We start from the raw sequence: 18,949 nt of genomic DNA, 5'->3' as shown, positions 1-18,949 counted from the left end.
TTCAGGGAAATTGAGTCTGTACTCACCAGGGAATTGGTGGGAGGAAGAAATTAAGGGGAGATTTGTGTGTTGGATCGCTAGCCTGATTTTGCATTCCCTCTGGGGGAATAGGAAAGTACTTTTCGTTTCCAGGATTGGGAACAGAGAGGGAGATTCACTCTGTTTGGGTTCACAGAGCTTGTGTCTGTGTATCTCTCCAGGAGCACCTGGAGGGGGGAAGGGAAAAAGGATTATTTCCCTTTGTTGTGAGACTCAAGGGATTTGGGTCTTGGGGTCCCCAGGGAAGGTTTTTCAGAGGGACCAGAGTGCCCCAAAACACTCTAATTTTTTGGGTGGTGGCAGCAGGTACCAGGTCCAGGCTGGTGGCTAAGCTTGGAGGTTTTCATGCTAACCCCCATATTTTGGACGCTAAGGTCCAAAACTGGGACTAAGGTTATTACATGGTGTAGCAGTGGTGGGATATAGACAGAATCCGGAAGCCAGTAGGAATATTATATTTTTCTTTTCTCTGCTAAGGGCTTTTTAGCAGAGAGAGAAGCAGTTGGTTTTAAAAGGGAACCAGAGAGAATTTTTTTTTTCCTGCTCTCTCTCGCAGTTTGTGGCTTGCATGTTAAGGGTCTTTTGTCATGCAATAGCCCTCCCATTAGGAGGCAAGTACCAGCACTTATAGGCATGCAAATAAAGTGGTTTTTCTGGTTTCCCTTCATTGAACATTAGCTAGAGAGAGAAAGGGAAAAAAGCACTGTTGCTAGGCAGACTTCAGGAGGCAACAGAGAACCTGCAGTTCAGAAGATAAACACCGGAGGGCACCCCAACACAAGAAAACAGGAACCATGATTTCTAAGGCAAAAATTGACGCCGAAGAACAAATCAAAGAAGCTGAACACAGGCGACAGATGGAGATGAAAGAAAAGGAAGAAAGCATGAAACTGGCAGCCTTCCAAAGAGAACAGGCAGCCCAAGAGGCAGCACACAAAAGAAAACTAGAAGAAGAAGAGGTGGCCCACCGCCGAGAAATGGAAAAACAACAAAAAGAAATGGAAAAACAACAAAAAGAGAATGAAGAGAAGGAAAAACAGAGAAAACATGAACTGGAGTTGGCAAAAGCTGGGCTGCCTGTGCCAGCCAACCCTAACAACCCGGCGCAAATTATTGCTCCACAGCACAGGAAATTTCCCACCTACAAGGCAGGTGATGACACCGAGGCCTTCTTGGAAAATTTTGAAAGAGCCTGTCTTGGGTACAGCATTCCCGAAGACCAGTACATGGTAGAATTGAGGTCACAGCTCAGTGGACCTTTAGCAGAGGTGGCAGCTGAAATGCCTAAGCAGCAAATGAATGACTATAAACTTTTTCAAACCAAGGCCAGATACAGGATGGGGATAACCCCAGATCATGCCCGTTGGCGCTTCAGAACCCAAAAGTGGAAACCCGAGGTGTCATTTCCCAAACACGCCTACTACATTGCAAAAAACTATGAGGCCTGGATAACAGGAAACAACATTCAAACCTTGGAAGAACTGAACCTCCTCATACAAATGGAACAGTTCTTGGATGGTGTTCCTGAAAACATCACACGGTACATACAAGATGGAAATCCCAAAGATATCGCTGAGGCGGGGGAGATTGGAGCCAAATGGATGGAACTGGCAGAAAGCAAGAAAGCTACTGTCAAGGGGAACGATTACCCCAGGGGGCACACAGACCATAAACCCTACAACCGAGGACAGCCAAAGACCCCACATACCACCCAAGTAAAGCCACAGATACCCTACCCTTCAACCTCACCAGTCTCCAGTAACTCACCTCGGCCCAGTGACCCATCAGATGGAAGATGCTTTAAGTGTAATGAACTGGGACATATCAAGGCCAAGTGTCCCAAGAACACCATGCGAGTGCAATTCATTACACCACCATCACACCAAAGATCCCCAGGCCCGGATGCCTCTCAAATACCCTTGGAGCGAAGGGAAAATTTGAGAGTGGGCGGAAAGAAGGTTACTGCGTGGAGAGACACGGGGGCACAAGTGTCAGCTATCCACCAATCCTTCGTTGACCCCAAATTCATCAACCCAAAGGCCAAAGTTACAATTTACCCCTTCATGTCACAAGCTGTAGACTTGCCTACAGCTCAACTGCCTGTCCAGTACAAAGGCTGGTCAGGAATGTGGACTTTTGCAGTCTATGACAATTATCCTATCCCCATGCTACTGGGGGAAGACTTGGCCAACCAGGTGAGGCGGGCCAAGAGAGTGGGAATGGTTACACGTAGCCAAACCAGGCAAGCTTCCAGACCCATTCCTGTTCCTGAACCGTCCACAGAGGCCCCGTCTGTGTTACCAGAGACCCAGACAGAGGTAGTGGACCCGGATTCCATGCCAACCACTGAAACAGCCACAGCACCTCCAGTCCCAGGCCCGGAACTGGAACAGCAACCAGCACCAGCAAGTGCAACCACATCTTCAAACTCAACGCCAGAGGGCGCCAGCGAGCCAGAACTGGCAGAAGCACAAGACAGCCATACCCAAAAGGCTCAGCCAGAGCCTGAAATACCCTCAGGTGCACCAGCGGAGAGCGGTTCACCAGCAACGGAAACAACCCCATCACCTACATCGCTTCCAGAGGGACCAAGCCCAAGTCCACAGTCTGAGGAAGAACTGGTGACCCCAGCCTCAAGGGAACAGTTCCAAACTGAGCAGGAAGCGGATGACAGACTTCAGAAAGCTTGGGCGGCGGCACGGAGCACCCCACCGCCTCTCAGCTCTTCTAATCGATCCCAGTTTGTTATAGACCAAGGACTTTTATACAAGGAAATTCTTTCTGGTGGACACCGGGAAGAATGGCAGCCGCAAAAACAGTTGGTGGTTCCAACTAAGTACCGGGGGAAGCTCTTAAGCTTAGCCCATGATCAGCCCAGTGGCCATGCTGGGATGAACAAAACCAAGGACCGGTTGGGGAAGTCCTTCCACTGGGAGGGGATGGGCAAGGACGTTGCCAAGTATGTCCGGTCTTGTGAGGTATGCCAAAGAGTGGGAAAGCCTCAAGACCAGGTCAAGGCCCCTCTCCAGCCACTCCCCATAATTGAGGTCCCATTTCAGCGAGTAGCTGTGGATATTCTGGGTCCTTTCCCAAAAAAGACGCCCAAAGGAAAGCAGTACGTACTGACTTTAGTAAACTTTGCTACCCGATGGCCAGAAGCAGTAGCTCTAGGCAACACCAGGGCTAACACTGTCTGCCTGGCCTTAACAAACATCTTTGCCAGGGTAGGTTGGCCCTGCGACATCCTTACAGATTCAGGGTCTAATTTCCTGGCAGGGACCATGGAAAAACTGTGGGAAACTCATGGGGTGAATCACTTGGTTGCCACCCCGTACCACCATCAAACCAATGGCCTGGTGGAAAGGTTCAATGGAACTTTGGGGGCCATGATACGAAAATTCATCAACAAATTCTCCAATAATTGGGACCTAGTGTTGCAGCAGTTGCTGTTTGCCTACAGGGCTGTACCACATCCCAGTTTAGGGTTTTCACCGTTTGAACTTGTGTATGGTCACGAGGTTAAGGGGCCATTACAGTTGGTGAAGCAGCAATGGGAGGGGTTTACGCCTTCTCCAGAAACTAACATTCTGGACTTTGTAAGCAACCTACAAAGCACCTTCCGACACTCTTTAGCCCTTGCTAAAGAGAATCTAAAGGATGCTCAAGAAGAGCAAAAGGCCTGGTATGACAGACATGCCAAAGAACGTTCCTTCAAGGTAGGAGACCAGGTTATGGTCTTGAAGGCGCAACAGGCCCATAAGATGGAAGCATCATGGGAAGGGCCATTCACGGTCCAAGAGCGCCTGGGAGCTGTAAACTACCTCATAGCATTTCCCAATTCCTCACTAAAGCCTAAAGTGTACCATGTTAATTCTCTCAAGCCTTTCTATTCCAGAGATTTACAGGTTTGTCAGTTTACAGTCCAGGGAGATGATGCTGAGTGGCCTGACGGTGTCTACTACGACGGGAAAAAAGACAGTGGCGTGGAAGAGGTGAACCTCTCAACCACCCTGGAACGTCTGCAGCGGCAACAAATCAAGGAGCTGTGCACTAGCTTCGCCCCATTGTTCTCAGCCACCCCAGGACGGACTGAACGGGCATACCACTCCATTAATACAGGTAATGCTCACCCAATCAGAACCCCACCCTACCGAGTGTCTCCTCATGCCCAAGCTGCTATAGAACGGGAGATCCAGAACATGCTACGGATGGGTATAATCCGCTCATCTACCAGTGCATGGGCATCTCCAGTGGTTCTGGTACCCAAACCAGATGGGAAAATACGCTTTTGCGTGGACTACCGTAAGCTAAATGCTGTAACTCGTCCGGACAACTATCCAATGCCACGTACCGATGAGCTATTGGAAAAGTTGGGACGTGCCCAGTTCATCTCTACAATAGACTTAACCAAGGGGTACTGGCAAGTACCGCTAAATGAACCTGCCAAGAAGAGGTCAGCATTCGTCACCCATGCGGGGGTGTATGAATTCAATGTCCTTCCTTTCGGCCTTCGAAATGCACCCGCCACCTTCCAGAGGCTGGTAGATGGTCTACTAGCTGGACTGGGAAAATTTGCAGTTGCCTACCTCGATGATGTGGCCATTTTTTCAAACTCCTGGCCCGAACACCTACTACACCTGAAAAAGGTCTTTGAGCGCATCAGGCAGGCAGGACTAACTGTTAAGGCCAAAAAGTGTCAAATAGGCCAAAACAAAGTAACTTACCTGGGGCACCAGGTGGGTCGAGGAACCATTAACCCCCTACAGGCCAAGGTGGATGCTATCCAAAAGTGGCCTGTCCCACGGTCCAAGAAGCAGGTCCAATCCTTCTTAGGCTTGGCCGAATACTACAGGCGATTTGTACCACACTACAGCCAAATCGCTGCCCCATTAACCGACCTGACCAAAAAGACCCAGCCAAATGCCGTTAAGTGGACTAATGAGTGTCAAAAGGCCTTTACCCAGCTTAAGGCGATGCTCATGTCTGACCCCGTGCTCAGGGCCCCGGATTTTGACAAGCCATTCCTAGTAACCACAGATGCATCTGAGCGTGGTATAGGAGCGGTGCTCATGCAGGAAGCAACAGATCACAACTTCCATCCTGTCGTGTTTCTCAGCAAGAAACTGTCTGAGAGGGAAAGTCACTGGTCAGTCAGTGAAAAGAAATGCTATGCCATTGTGTACGCCCTGGAAAAGCTACGCCCATATGTTTGGGGACGGCGGTTCCAACTACAAACTGACCATGCTGCACTAAAGTGGCTTCATACTGCCAAGGGGAACAACAAGAAACTTCTTCGTTGGAGTTTAGCTCTCCAAGATTTTGATTTTGAAATTCAACACATCACAGAAGCTTCTAACAAAGTAGCTGATGCACTCTCCCGTGAGAGTTTCCCAGAATTCAGTAGTTAAAAAGTGTTCTTAAAATGTAGAAGTCTGTTAGTTATATACTTAGGAGTATATGTAAAGGCCTATGTGTTGTATTAATCTGTTTATTTTCAAGTTCTAGAAGAAAATCGCCGCCAGTGAGCTTCCCCACTGTCTGCAATTTGGGGGGCGTGTCATAAACAGATAGCTAAGGGTTAATGTCTCGTTCACCTGAAGCACCTGACCAGAGGACCAATCAGGAAACCGGATTTTTTCAACTCTGGGTGGAGGGAAGTTTGTATCTGAGTCTTTGTTTTCTGCCTGCCTGCTTTCTCTGAGCTTTGGAGAAGTAGTTTCTTTTTTCTAGTCTTCTGTTTCCAAGTGTAAGGACAAAGAGATCAGATAGTAAGTTATATGGTTTCTTTTCTTTGGTATTTGCATGAATATAAGTGCTGGAGTGCTTTGATTTGTATTCTTTTGGAATAAGGCTGTTTATTCAATATTCTTTTAAGCAATTGACCCTGTGTTGTATCATCTTAATACAGAGAGAACATTTGTACTTATTTTTCTTTCTTTTTATATAAAGCTTTCTTTTAAGACCTGTTGGAGTTTTCTTTACTTCAGGGAAATTGAGTCTGTACTCACCAGGGAATTGGTGGGAGGAAGAAATTAAGGGGAGATTTGTGTGTTGGATCGCTAGCCTGATTTTGCATTCCCTCTGGGGGAATAGGAAAGTACTTTTCGTTTCCAGGATTGGGAACAGAGAGGGAGATTCACTCTGTTTGGGTTCACAGAGCTTGTGTCTGTGTATCTCTCCAGGAGCACCTGGAGGGGGGAAGGGAAAAAGGATTATTTCCCTTTGTTGTGAGACTCAAGGGATTTGGGTCTTGGGGTCCCCAGGGAAGGTTTTTCAGAGGGACCAGAGTGCCCCAAAACACTCTAATTTTTGGGTGGTGGCAGCAGGTACCAGGTCCAGGCTGGTGGCTAAGCTTGGAGGTTTTCATGCTAACCCCCATATTTTGGACGCTAAGGTCCAAAACTGGGACTAAGGTTATTACATAAGCACACAAAAAAAGTGAAGTGTGGAAAACCATTGTGTCAACTGTAAACTTAGCTATCCTGAAAACACAAGGGTTACGTCCAACCAAATAATAAACGGGGACATGCAGCACAATTTAGATCCAGCTCCAAACTTCCCGAAGAAGTTCAGACTGGGGAAGTATGGGAAAAGAAGTTGAAGATGGGAATGCTGATTGAACCGGAAGCTTTCTTGCCTTTCAGAGATTTTAGGATTTGCACCTGAAAAACCTTTAACTGTTAACTAACTTTTTCCTAGTCGGGATATAACAATACGGACATACAACCTGTTCTGGGGTGAAATAGAAACCTTAACAGCACATAGCAATGCTACATCTTCAAGAGTCGCGCACAAGTGAAGAACATCATACCAAACAGAACTGAGATTTTTTGGCTGATAATATTATGCACAGACTGAAATCTGGCCAACACACTGGGTTTAACAGCACTGCAAAAAAGAGCACCACAGGATTTTTTTTAAAAAACGACCATAAGTGGCCAGGGCCTCCAGTTTTACATCCTATGAAATACAGAAACTCTACAGCACAATGTGCTGAACTACCACTGCGCTGAGGCACTGATTACGTAAGTGTAAATTTAAGAACGACAACGTTTTCCTACACCACCTGGATTTTCTCTGGAGGTTTTTCATCCAACCATTGTTCTGGCTAGACCTGCTTAGTTTGAGAGAATTTTCACTGAAATAATTATAACTACGCACTTGTGTGCCAATAGATGTAACAAAAAATACAGCCTTCAAAACATCACTGGTGTGTGTATAGTAGTACCTCAGAGTTATGAACACCAGAGTTACAAACTGACCAGTCAACCACACACGCCTCATTTGGAACCGGAAACACGCAATCAGGCAGCAGCAGAGACAAAAAAAAAAGTAAATACAGTACAGTACTGTGTTCAACAAAAACTACTAAAAAAAAAAAAAAAGGAAAGTTTAAAAAAAAAAGACTTAAGTTAAGGAAACTGTTTCTGTGCCTCTTTCATTTAAATGAAGATGATTAAAAGCAGCATTTTTCTTCTGCATAGTAAAGTTTCAAAGCAGTATTAAGTCAATGTTGAGCTGTAAACTCAAACCACCATAACATTTTGTTCAAAGTTATGAACATTTCAGAGTTATTAACAATCTCCATTCCCAAGGTATTCGTAAGTGAGGTTCTACTGTATTTATACCATGCATCTTGTGTTCTGCACAAAATCCCTACTTTCAGTTTCCATGTCAATTACTAGCTTCCAATGACAGCCAAAGGCATTTAAACTTTTTGTACAACAATGCTGTTTATAGTTCATTGTATTCAAAATATAAATCTCTGTCTTCCTGTCTTGTGTGATTCCTGCTACTGACTACAATGGCACGTGGCCCATTGGCAACTGCCAGTAGCAAAAATCCCCAACTACTGGAGATGGGACACTGGCTGGGAAGGATTCTGATTTACTACAGAGAATTATTTCCCAGGTATCTGCATGGTGGGTCTTTCCCACATTCCCAGGGTCTAACTGATTCCTTCCCAACACCAAATATGGCAATTTCCCCTTGGGTCAGATTGGCAGAGACCCTGGGTTTTTTTTGGCTTCCTCTGCAGCATGGGGCACGGGTCACTTGCAGGTTTAAATTAATGTAAACAGTGAATTCTCTGTAACCTACAATCTTTAAACCATGATTTGGGGACTTTAGTAACTCAGCTGGAGCTTAGGAGTCTATTTCATGTGTGGGTGATGTTCTGTGGTCTGCAATGTGCAGGCGGTCAGACTAGATGATCACAATGGTCCCTTCTGACCTTAAAGTCTGAGTCTGAGATCAAGGAATCTAAGATTGCTGTAGGATTTCCTTGGCTGGACGAGTAGCAACAAGACTTCCAGAGTTAGCTTCTATTTCCTCCAAAAGTGTCTATTCAAGTCAAGTCAGGGAAGAGCTGTATTACAAACAAGACAATAGTCAGAGTTTTTTCCCCCCAGCAAAAGACTATGGAAGATAGACCAACGAACATATTACCCAAGTAACCTCACACAGCAGAAATCACATCCCATAACATTCACTCCGTATTTACAAACTGGAAATACAAAAATTTTTACATGTATTGAAAGTTAAAGAACAAAAAAGTCATTAGGTTGGCTCCATCTGGGCTGGCAACTGGTTTTGAGAGTCTCTATGCAGAAGCGAGATGTGCCTGGCACAATCCAGTTCCTACCTCAGCAGTGACTTGGTTTTCCCAGACTCCCATAACACTCACCCATTCAGCTGCTGAGTGCAAAGGCACATAAGACAACCAGTACAGAGGGCATAATAGGGTAACTGGATAGAGAAACAGAAAAAAAAAAATCTGATCTAGTTGCTTGCCTGCATGTACAACAGAACCACACCTGGGCTAACAACAAACAAAGGCTGAGAGAGAGGTGGGCTAACTGGGCACAGAGCAGGTTAACAGTCAGCAGCTCATTACCAGAGCTATAAGGGGTTTATGCTTCCAAGAATTTGGCTCGCCACTGCCACAGTCCTAGACAAAGACATAGGCTGCCTGAGGCCAAAACTGGGATCCATTCTTTATGGCGTGGCATCTATTATAGACAGAATTAAAAGACCAGATAAATCAAATACTAAACAGAACCTATTATATTTTGAAGCATTAACCTATTCACTACATCCATGAGATTAATCACCAATAAATTTGAACTTAAATTATTTAAGAACCCTACTTGACCAGAGGTAACAAAACCAATTCTACCCATCTTGGGCTTAAGATCTGGGTGGCTGAGCTGACTTCTGTGAATTTTGCAGCGCTGGTGTGGCTGACCCCAGGACCACTCCAGCAGCTGAGGAAGTCCAGGGGCCAGCCACACCGGCCACTGCTCTGACAGCCAGTCCCCAGTGTTGCCCTAGAGCAGCGGTCCAGGATCAGCGTCGGCGTTGCCCTGGGCCGCCCCACTTCCTGCAGCAGTAATCTTCAGGAGTGTCCCCTTGCAGCAGGTAAGATTTAGTCACAGGTATTTTTAGTAAAAAAGTCATGGACAGGTTACTGGGCCATGACTTTGTTTATTGCCTGTGACCCGTCCATGACTTTTACTAAAATTACCCATGACTAAACCGTAGCCTTAACTATGAACAAGTTTGACATTACATAAATATTTATTTTTATTACGGTTCTTTCTTTGAACAGTTGATTCTGCTTGTTGATTTCAGTTAGCAACCAATTTTTGTACATCTGCAAAAGCCCCCGAAAATTTTCAATTGAGTTAATTTCTCAGCATTCAACTTGATAGTCATTACTAGTGGAATAACATGTACATGTGTATTAACAATGCATTTTGAGGGGGATAAGTTTTACCATCCATCTAAATTCTTTGCATTGATTTGGCAGATTGGTCAAACACTTATCTTTTCCTCTCACGTATACATGTTGGTTTTACTCAGAAAATATTGCCCAAGGTTCAAGAAAATCAATATACTTCCTAGTCTGATTTTAAGTCACTCCATTTCCAAGTAGGTTTAGATAAAAATCATAGTTAGTGTCCAAACTGTTGCAGAATACAACTGCTTCATGATAGTGATCATGCTCAATATCTCAGATTTTTCATAAGGAGTTTGCTAATACCAGATTATCCTCAGCCCCTATGTTTTAAATAAATGTTTCTATGGTAGGGTTTTTTAATATATTACAAATGGGCCTTTTATGTGCATCTTGTTAAAGTCATAGCTACTACAGACGGTCTTTCAGAAACACCATGTCAATGTCTAGCATCTTGCAAGGTACTAAACGACTGAAGGTCATTTGTGATTTTAAAGAACCAAAGAACAGAAGAATCCTGTTTATGTCTGACCTGCAAATCCTGGCTAAAGAAATGCATAATGCTGCTAAGATGTTTCTAACAGGACCAAAACTATCAAAAGTTTAAATGCTGCAACCTGTGCAAGCCCTATCTCACTCACTCAAAATGCAGGTATCCGGAACAATAACCACTTTATAGTCAAAACACATACACTGGAGTTTAAATGGGTTATTGTTGGGTACAGAAAAAATAGCTAAATAACAAACAGGCACAGCCTGAACATATGAAGCCGTTCTTAATGCTGTTCCATAGCTTTCAAGGGCTTTAGCTGCAATACATTCTCAAAAACAACTTCTCAACAGTTCTCTTTTGGTATCCTAAAGCAGAGAGAGTCTCTGGCAGCTTGGGTCATGCTGATTTTTAAATAATCAAATTAGTTTTCTACCATCCACATGTTGCAGTGGGGGAAGCATGGAGGACAAGAACCTCACCCCAGCTGCCCTCAGTCACCTGTTAAAACATGCATGCAGGAAACTTCACCAGCTCCATGCTGCAAACTGAGGACAAAAAAAAAAACCAAACAACAGAAACCCCCCCACTATCTTCCCTTTTATTGACAGAGGGTTAAAAAGCTTCCATGCAATCAAGGCAAGCTCTCTAGTGAACCTGCATGTGCTGGTGGGTTAAGCAATCACTTGAAATGCACTAGGGCCTGAGGTCTATCCACACCTAATGAAAGAAATGAAAAAAGGTAGGTAATAGACAGGCAGCGAGACCTACTGCTTTTGGGGAATTCTACGCTACTGTGCCTGTGCAGAATTCATGTCCCCAGTAGATTTCTTTGCTTCCCTGATGAAAAATGACTGACAGGGAAGCAAAGGGAAACTGCAAGAGCAGCCATGCACCACTCCGTAGCAGCACAGGTACCTCATTTCAGGCACCCAGAGCAGCTGATGGAGAGGTAAATCACCACAGGGCTAGGGACTCACCAACCAGTGGCTCCTACCCTGAGCCGGGATCAGCAGCTAGTCCCAGCTGGACTGGAGGCAGACAAGGACAGGACTTCCTCTTTCCCTGCAAAGAATGGCTGGGGTAGTGTCAGATCCACCCACAGAAACCTCCAACAGCTGCAGGAAGTTCAGCATCCTACCCTGCTTCCTTCCCCCATCACTCCTCAGCTGCAGGGGGAGGGATCACTGTATGGGGAGCTGCACCCCACCCACTCATCCTCCATGCATCCAGGCCTCCCATACCCAGACACCCCCACCAAGTCTCACCTGTACATCCTGAACCCCCCTAGCACTCCATTTCCAAACCCCACTGAACCTCAACTCCTGCATCTGGAGCCCTCTGCACCAAGACCCCCTGCCTCCAGACCCTGCACCCAGACCACCCTCCAGAGCTCCCTGCACTCAAACCCCCACCCTCAGACCCACATCCAGACTCCCATACCACTGACCGCTAACTAGTTGCACCCAGACCCCAACCCCAGCAAGCCCCACTTCCCCAGCACCCAGACTCCCCCACAGAGACTCCCACACTGACCCCCTCCACTGAGCCCCAACCACCTTCATCTGGAAGCACCTGCAGAGTCCCATTGCCCCTGCACCTGGAACCCCCCCAATGAGCTTCTGTGCATCCAGATCCCCCACATAGACCCCCCACTCATCTGCCTGCACCCAGATTGTTCCACACAAAACCCTCTAACCCCAAACCTGGACCCCGCCCCCGAGCCCCTTCACACTGCCTGGTTGAGCCTGCCTGCCTCACACCTGGTGCACCTGGCACAGAGGTGCAGGCCCCAGGGTGTTTCTGGGCCAGGCCCAGGCCTTTGGCTGTGTCAGGGTCAGGTACAGCCTCACCACAGAGTCGGTTTCCCAGGGGTGGGGGTACTGCAGGGTGATCTCCCACCTTTGTGAAGCCAGTGGCATGTGCTCCCCACTGCCATGCTGGAGCCTTTGCATTTATTTATTGACAAATAAAACTTGCAGAATGTTGAAATATTGTGTGCAGAATTTTTTATTTTTTGGCACAGAATGCCCTCAGGAGTAAAGACCTTTAAAGTGAGGAACAGACCAGGAATAATCAATGGCCAGTATTAATATATATATATCCAGGATTCCTGTTTAAGAACTAGAAAGCATCCCAAACTTTTACATACCAGTTACCCAAACTAAATAAGCTATATTAGCAACAGCACTTTTTGCCAGTATAAACTGCCCACAGTAGGAGGTTTGCTGTATGTCTTTATTGGCAAACCCTTGACGTGTAGACAAGCCTAATTCACTGGTTCTCAGTTGGAGCTGCTTCCTAGTTGTTAGTTTCTCAGTCTGGTGGAGGAAAGGGTGGATCCAATGTTCCAGTTTGGACCATTTTTAAATAAAACTCGTTAGCTACTAAATTAGGTCCATGTTAGCCACCATAATCATACTTATTAATAAACACATTGATACAATGGTGTGGACTTAAACCTTACATGTGTCTATGCACAAGAACACACATTACATAAAATAGACACACCCACCCACCCCATTTTGGCGGAAAAAACAAAAATTTTTTGCAGAAGCTTACTTTCACCTCCTCCTTGTGACCTCAGTGTATTGAGATGACAAATTTATAAAACAAGCAAACAAATTATCTCCAGAAAGAATCAGAATATACTAGTACTGAACTTTGATACCACAGCAAAGGAAACTGAGAGCAACAGTCTTCTAAAGGTATGAAGAAACCTTGGTTGCAAGATGACTCAAGAAAGGACATAGTGCTAAGAACAATGCTCTCCAAAATTGTATTTACTCTGTATCTGCTAGTGAGTAACTTTTTGTACCAGCCAACTTAGTTGTTTTTCTTCCATTAAGGCATTAAAATAAAGTTAAGAACCATTGTGTATTTTTAACACTATGTGCCTGATTTTCAGATAAGTTCCCACAGTTCCAGTTGAAGTCAATGGAAATTCTAGGTGCTCAACACCTCTGAAAAATCAGGTGCCATGTGTTTAAGAAATGAAATTCCAATCCTAGACTTCAATTTATTTTAATGTTTCCATCTCTAGATCTGCACTTTTTAGATACAACTCAAAAGCATTAAAAACAAAGATAGCACTTTTCCATTAGATGCTACTAGCATACTGAGTCAGGTCATTTAATGCAATCAAACATACTCAATTACATTCCACAAATGCACTGTTTAGGATTAGATGTTTAATATAGGACGATGTGAATTTTTTTTTCCATAATACATTATGATCAGTTAACAGATTTACTGTGAAAGCCTTGTTTGAAATAGTGAAGAACAAAAATAAACCAATTAGAGAGAGAGAGAGAGAGAGAGAGAGAGAGAGAGAGAGAGAGTGTATTGTACTGAAAACATGCAGGCAATAATAGTTTCCTCACATAAAAATTCTCAAGGGGCCAGGACTGTGCATAAAGACATTTTTTTCTTTTAAAAAACTAGCTATACTTGCCAGATGAAGCTGCTGGCTCGCATAAACCCCTGTAGGGACCTTAAATGCTTCTCTGGTTTAAGCTTTTTAAAGAATGGCTGATATATTCATTTTTAGTCAGCATGGTAACTGGAAGACAAAAAGCAACTAAGAATAGAATAACTTTCATAGGATTAAGTTGGTCTGGACCAACTATAGTTTTTATTACTATTGATATTAATATTTGGCACTTATATAGTGTCTCTCATCATAGCATCTCAAAGTGTTTATTACAACTTTTGGCTAAATTCACTGCTGATGTAAGTAGATGCAACTCCAGTAAATGATTTTGGACCATTAAATCTAACACTCAACATTTACAGTGAGGTAAATAAGATAGGGAGAGTTAGTGGTTTCCTCATGATCACGCAGCAAATCAGTGTCAGAACTGAAAACAAAACAAAAAAAAGTCGTGACTTTTGATGTCTTATTCCAGCATTTCTCAAACTGGGGTCCCTGCACCCTGGGAGTCACTGAGGACTCTCCAGGGGGTCCACGGGCCCTGCTGAAAAATTCCTCTCCCTCCCTCCCAACATGCCAGAGAACCGGCTTCCTACTTGCCCTGGCTCCAGCACATCCTTGCATCCCCTAAGGGGCGAAGGAGGAGGGTATCCTTCACACGCTGCCTCCGCCTCCCAGTGCCAATTCCGCAGTTCCCATTGGCTGGGAACTGCGGCCAATGGGAACTGTGCGGGTGGTGCACAGAGATCCCCTGCCTCTGCCCCCACCCCCCTGCCTACGAGCCACTGTCTGGGGGATGTGCCGATCGCTTTTGGGAGCCACCTCAGGTAAGTGCTGCACTCCTCACCCCCTCCCACACCCAAACTCCCCCCCCAGCCCACATCCCACACCTTCTCCTGCAGCCCAACCCCCTGCCCCAGCATAGTGAAAGTGAATGAGGATGGGGGAAGAGTGAGCAAGGGAGGAGGGATGGAGTGAGCAGGGGTGGGGCCTCAGAAGAGGTGGGGCAAGGCTGAGTGGGGCAGCTTGGGGGTCCCCCCAAAAATGTTAAATAAAAAAGGGAGGTGATCGGGGTGCTAAAGTTTGAGAACTGCTGTCCTATTCTAATGCAAGACACTCTAAAGTATACAAATAATTTAGTTCACACAGTAAGACTATATTTTAATCCAGCACAAGAGGAGTTACTGAAAGACAAACACTTCCTAGCTGTACAAAATATCTAGAGGCAAGTGCTAATGTAACTTTACTTCCAGTTCAAGCATATTGTTTGTCATAAATCCAAATCCTGCAAGGTATGCGGCATCTTATGAGATCAGATCATAGAGATGATTTACTTCTTTGTTATTAAGCACAATACTTTTCTTCTCCCGAAAAAAATCATAAAACAGCCCAATCTTACTCCACGTGAAACCGAAGGCAGTCTTTCTATGGACTTCAGTGAGGCACAATCCTGAAAACCATTTATTGTATGAATACGTCCACTGACTTTAGTGGGACAATTTGAAGTCTGAGAAAAGATTTACAAGATCAGGCCCTACGTTAGCACATTCAAGTACTTGACTCCAAAATAAACCTTCATACATGCAAAACTCTAAGCCAACTCTGAAAATTTAACAAATATCTGTGAAATAACCCTTTAGCATGTATTTCAAAATTATAAAAAATTGGCTTTAGAATATGCTTAAGAGAGAGGCTATTAGATTTCCACAGAACAATCAGCCCTGTTCCTCCTCCTCAGTCAATGGAATTTTCTCAGCACCTCTACAAGTGTAGTGATGTCCTTGAATTTAAAATATCTTTCATAACCTTCAGCATAAGGAACAGATGAAGCATTGAATGCTGGCAAAAAAGAAAGTTTAAGTACATTTGCTTGGCTTTACAATCTGGCTGAGAGTATTAACCTAAGGAGTTTAAAACCTTCTAGAAGATAAACATAGTAAAATGTTTTCTTTAGTCAATTTAAAAATATGGATAGATAGAACTGTCCCTGTGAAAAAAAGCTATTCCATTCTCATTCTTTGGCATGAGCAATTTTCATGTATTTATGGATACAGAACTGGCCTTTTGCATTGGGATACATTTGATGTCAAGTGGTTGATTTTACCTAACTGTTCTGCCTTGGAACAGTCCATGCTTTCCTTAGCAACTATCTCTGTTTAACATGGAAATGGAAACAGCACTAGTTCCAATTCATTTTCATTAAAATAGTGATTTTGTGCTGTACATGTTTAGAAATTAACAAAAGTAATGACACCACCGTGCATTTCCCGCAGGCCACTGAACTAAAGAAGTAATGGACTTTCATCTCTTACAAATCTGGGCCACATTCAAACTCAAACTGAAAATGAAAAGTTTCATATCCCATAGCCAGTCAGTCCTGAGTGCGCTAAGGGTCAGATTTCCAAAAGACTGCAGCTACCATTTTTACACCAAAGAAAGAAGCAAGATTTTCAGGAGTAGCAAGCACCCACTACTCCAACTGAAGTCAATGGGAGTTAAAGGAGTTCAATATTTCTAAAATTCAAGCACTGTTAGATGTGGTACTACTGTATCAATTTATTAAATTTCCTGTATAAATATCACCACCACTTCATTACTTAGTTTGTTGCAAACATGTCTGGTCAGAGACTCTATTTTTGTTATGGCTGTACACTGCTCAGCACAATTGCGTCCCGATTTCTGGCCGGGATTTACTACTACCACCACCATTTTTATTGTAAAAAACAAAAAAACAAACAAAATAAAAAAAAACCACATTCTATTCAATTAAACTCCTTAATTAAAAAAGTCAGACAATGAGTATGCCTTGCCCTGCAACTTGTCCACCTCAGAGTCTGATGGGCAGAAAGGACCAGCAGATCATCTAATCTGACCTCCTACATAGAGGACCGTACCAAATTCACAGCCATGAAAATCGCATCACAGACCATGAAATCTGGTCTTTTGTGTGCTTTTACCCTATACTATACAGATCTCAAGGGGGAGTCCAGTGTTTCTCACATTGGGGGTCCTGACCCAAAAGGGAATGGGGGAGGGGGTCGCAAGGTTATTTTAAGGGGGAAATCACAGTATTGCCACCCTTTTTTCTGCACTGCCTTCAGAGTTGGGCAACTGGAGTGCGACAGCTGTTGGCCAGGCGCCCTGCCAGCAGCAGCACAGAAGTAAGGGTGGCAATACCATACCATGCCATCTTCACTTATGCGCTGCTGCTGGTGGAATTCAGCAATCACATGATTACACCCAAAGTTACCTTAGAATATTATTTTTCTAGCTGTTTTCATAGATGAACAGTCTTTATTACCTTATGGAAGTAAAGACGATACTCAGACAAAGCATAACATTTTTGAATCTGCGTTTTTAGTCATTCTGTGGTCTTAAAAACAAAGGGCACAATCTTGCCACCATTAATAATCCATAAAGTCCAACTGATTTTACTAGCATCAGGATCAAACATAGCTGCTTTTGACACCACTATTACAGCTGCATTATAGGTTTGCTAGAGTAGCCCTTGCTAGTTGTGATGCCAATCATGCCTCATGTGTTTCTCTATGGCTTTGTCTATACTGGAAATCTGCCCTGACTTCAGTAACAGATGAAGCTGTATTAGTGAAAACCCAAAGGATAGACAAGCACAGCCACATCATTTGTGCCACCAGAGCATATCCATGTTTCAAACCAGGGCTCCACCAATGCAGATTTCAGCTTACCTTGTCCACACTTAGGGTTTACATTGATGTGGACATCAGTGGCTGGTCATCAATTGCTGGAAAACAAGGCCCAAATTTATAGGGGACGGGGGAAATTGTTCCAAGAGATCCAAATGGCTAATCATTTAAATGTCTACAACAACTTCATATTCTTTTTTTTACTGACTAAGAAACCTCTTTCAAGTAAGTACAAGTAGTAATATCTCATCTTTACTAATTCTGAGATATCTGAGCACACAGTACACAGTTTAAAAAAAAAGTTATGCACTCCGGTCTGCTAAAATGCTCACCTACGAATCCCTGTAAGAATATTATTCACAGCTGCCATCAGTTTCTGTAGGCCTAAAAAAGCTTCTTCAAATGACGATATCTTCGCAGTGGTGGGGGTGGTGATATTGTGATCCAGCTTCTGGAAAATTTCAGTACTAATATGAGGGCAAAAACAAGAGAAAACATTCTATCAGAAGAGGCCATTAAAAACACAGTCTTTTTTGCCTCGCATCACGGAAAACTAGAAATGCACAACATCACAAATACTATATTTTGACTACCATAGACAAACACACGCACATTGTCTCACAAGGTCAAAAACAAATGTCAGGTACATCAGTGTTGTCCAAAACACGCACACAGGAGTACAAAGTTTTCATTTTGTTTGCGTGCATTTTAGATAAGGTGCTTAAACAGGTAACAGAAGCCACCAATTCAATTGTTTTGTAAGTTAAAAAGGTAGATTTCTGATCACTTGTTACTTTAACAAATGTCATGTTGACATAGGACGTTCCAGCTGAGGCTTTCAAAACACTTTACAGAATAATTAAGTGGCACATTCCTATGAGTATGGAAAGGACCCTGGAGTGGTTATACAAAGTGCTCACTGAAGTGCTAGTCCCATTTTCTAACCGAGAAGCTACTCTCACTATTTAATTTATAATATTAGTCAATCACTCTATGGATGAGACCTTAATTGTCAATAATTAGTCTTTAGCACATTTTGTACAGTTGGATTAGAAGAGAAAAAACCTCTAAAAAAACCCTTCCATAAATAAAAAAAAAATTGACAAATGAAACAATCCTTATTTTTAATTTTTAGAAAAATTGTAACAGATATCTTTCCTGATAGAGTATCAAACATTTTAGCATAGAAGTAGGTCCAGATTTCATAGTGCTAAACCAGATTTCACAGTCCGTGACACGTTTTTCATAGCTGTGAACTTAGTAGGGCCCTCATAAGTATACCCTTGTATAAACTTGGGGTCAAATTTTCACATGGGTCTCAAAATGCAACTCCAAAATGTGCAGACACACACGTTTTTGATTTGTGCAACTGGAGCAACAACAGACTCCAGATGTGGATTTTCAGACATCGTTTAAAAATTCAACCATTAATACACTTCTTTATAAACTGCAGAGACCAAGAACTTAGTAAGATTTAAAGAAGAATGATTGGTCATTTATACAGATAAATTAGATTACCTAAGCCAAAAAAAATAAAAATAAAAAAAATTGAAAGGCAAAAACCCCCTCATGTCTGAGTTTAA

The 18,949-nt window shown here is 43.6% G+C and overlaps 1 protein-coding gene across 3 annotated transcripts in view; it reads right to left on the bottom strand.

Annotated features, from left to right (window-relative positions):
• SWT1 (SWT1 RNA endoribonuclease homolog) overlaps positions 1–18,949 on the bottom strand; it is a 92,515-nt gene that overhangs the window by 21,527 nt on the left and 52,039 nt on the right. For all 3 annotated transcript variants that reach the window (XM_050961388.1, XM_050961389.1, XM_050961390.1), the window contains one exon: positions 17,699–17,833. In XM_050961388.1, the coding sequence (XP_050817345.1) occupies positions 17,699–17,833 (135 nt within the window). The remainder of the gene's footprint in view (positions 1–17,698; positions 17,834–18,949) is intronic.

This window comes from Gopherus flavomarginatus, chromosome 7 (genome assembly GCF_025201925.1).
Source record: "Gopherus flavomarginatus isolate rGopFla2 chromosome 7, rGopFla2.mat.asm, whole genome shotgun sequence".
Lineage (NCBI taxonomy): Eukaryota > Metazoa > Chordata > Testudines > Testudinidae > Gopherus > Gopherus flavomarginatus.
This window is presented reverse-complemented; position numbering and strand designations above follow the sequence as displayed.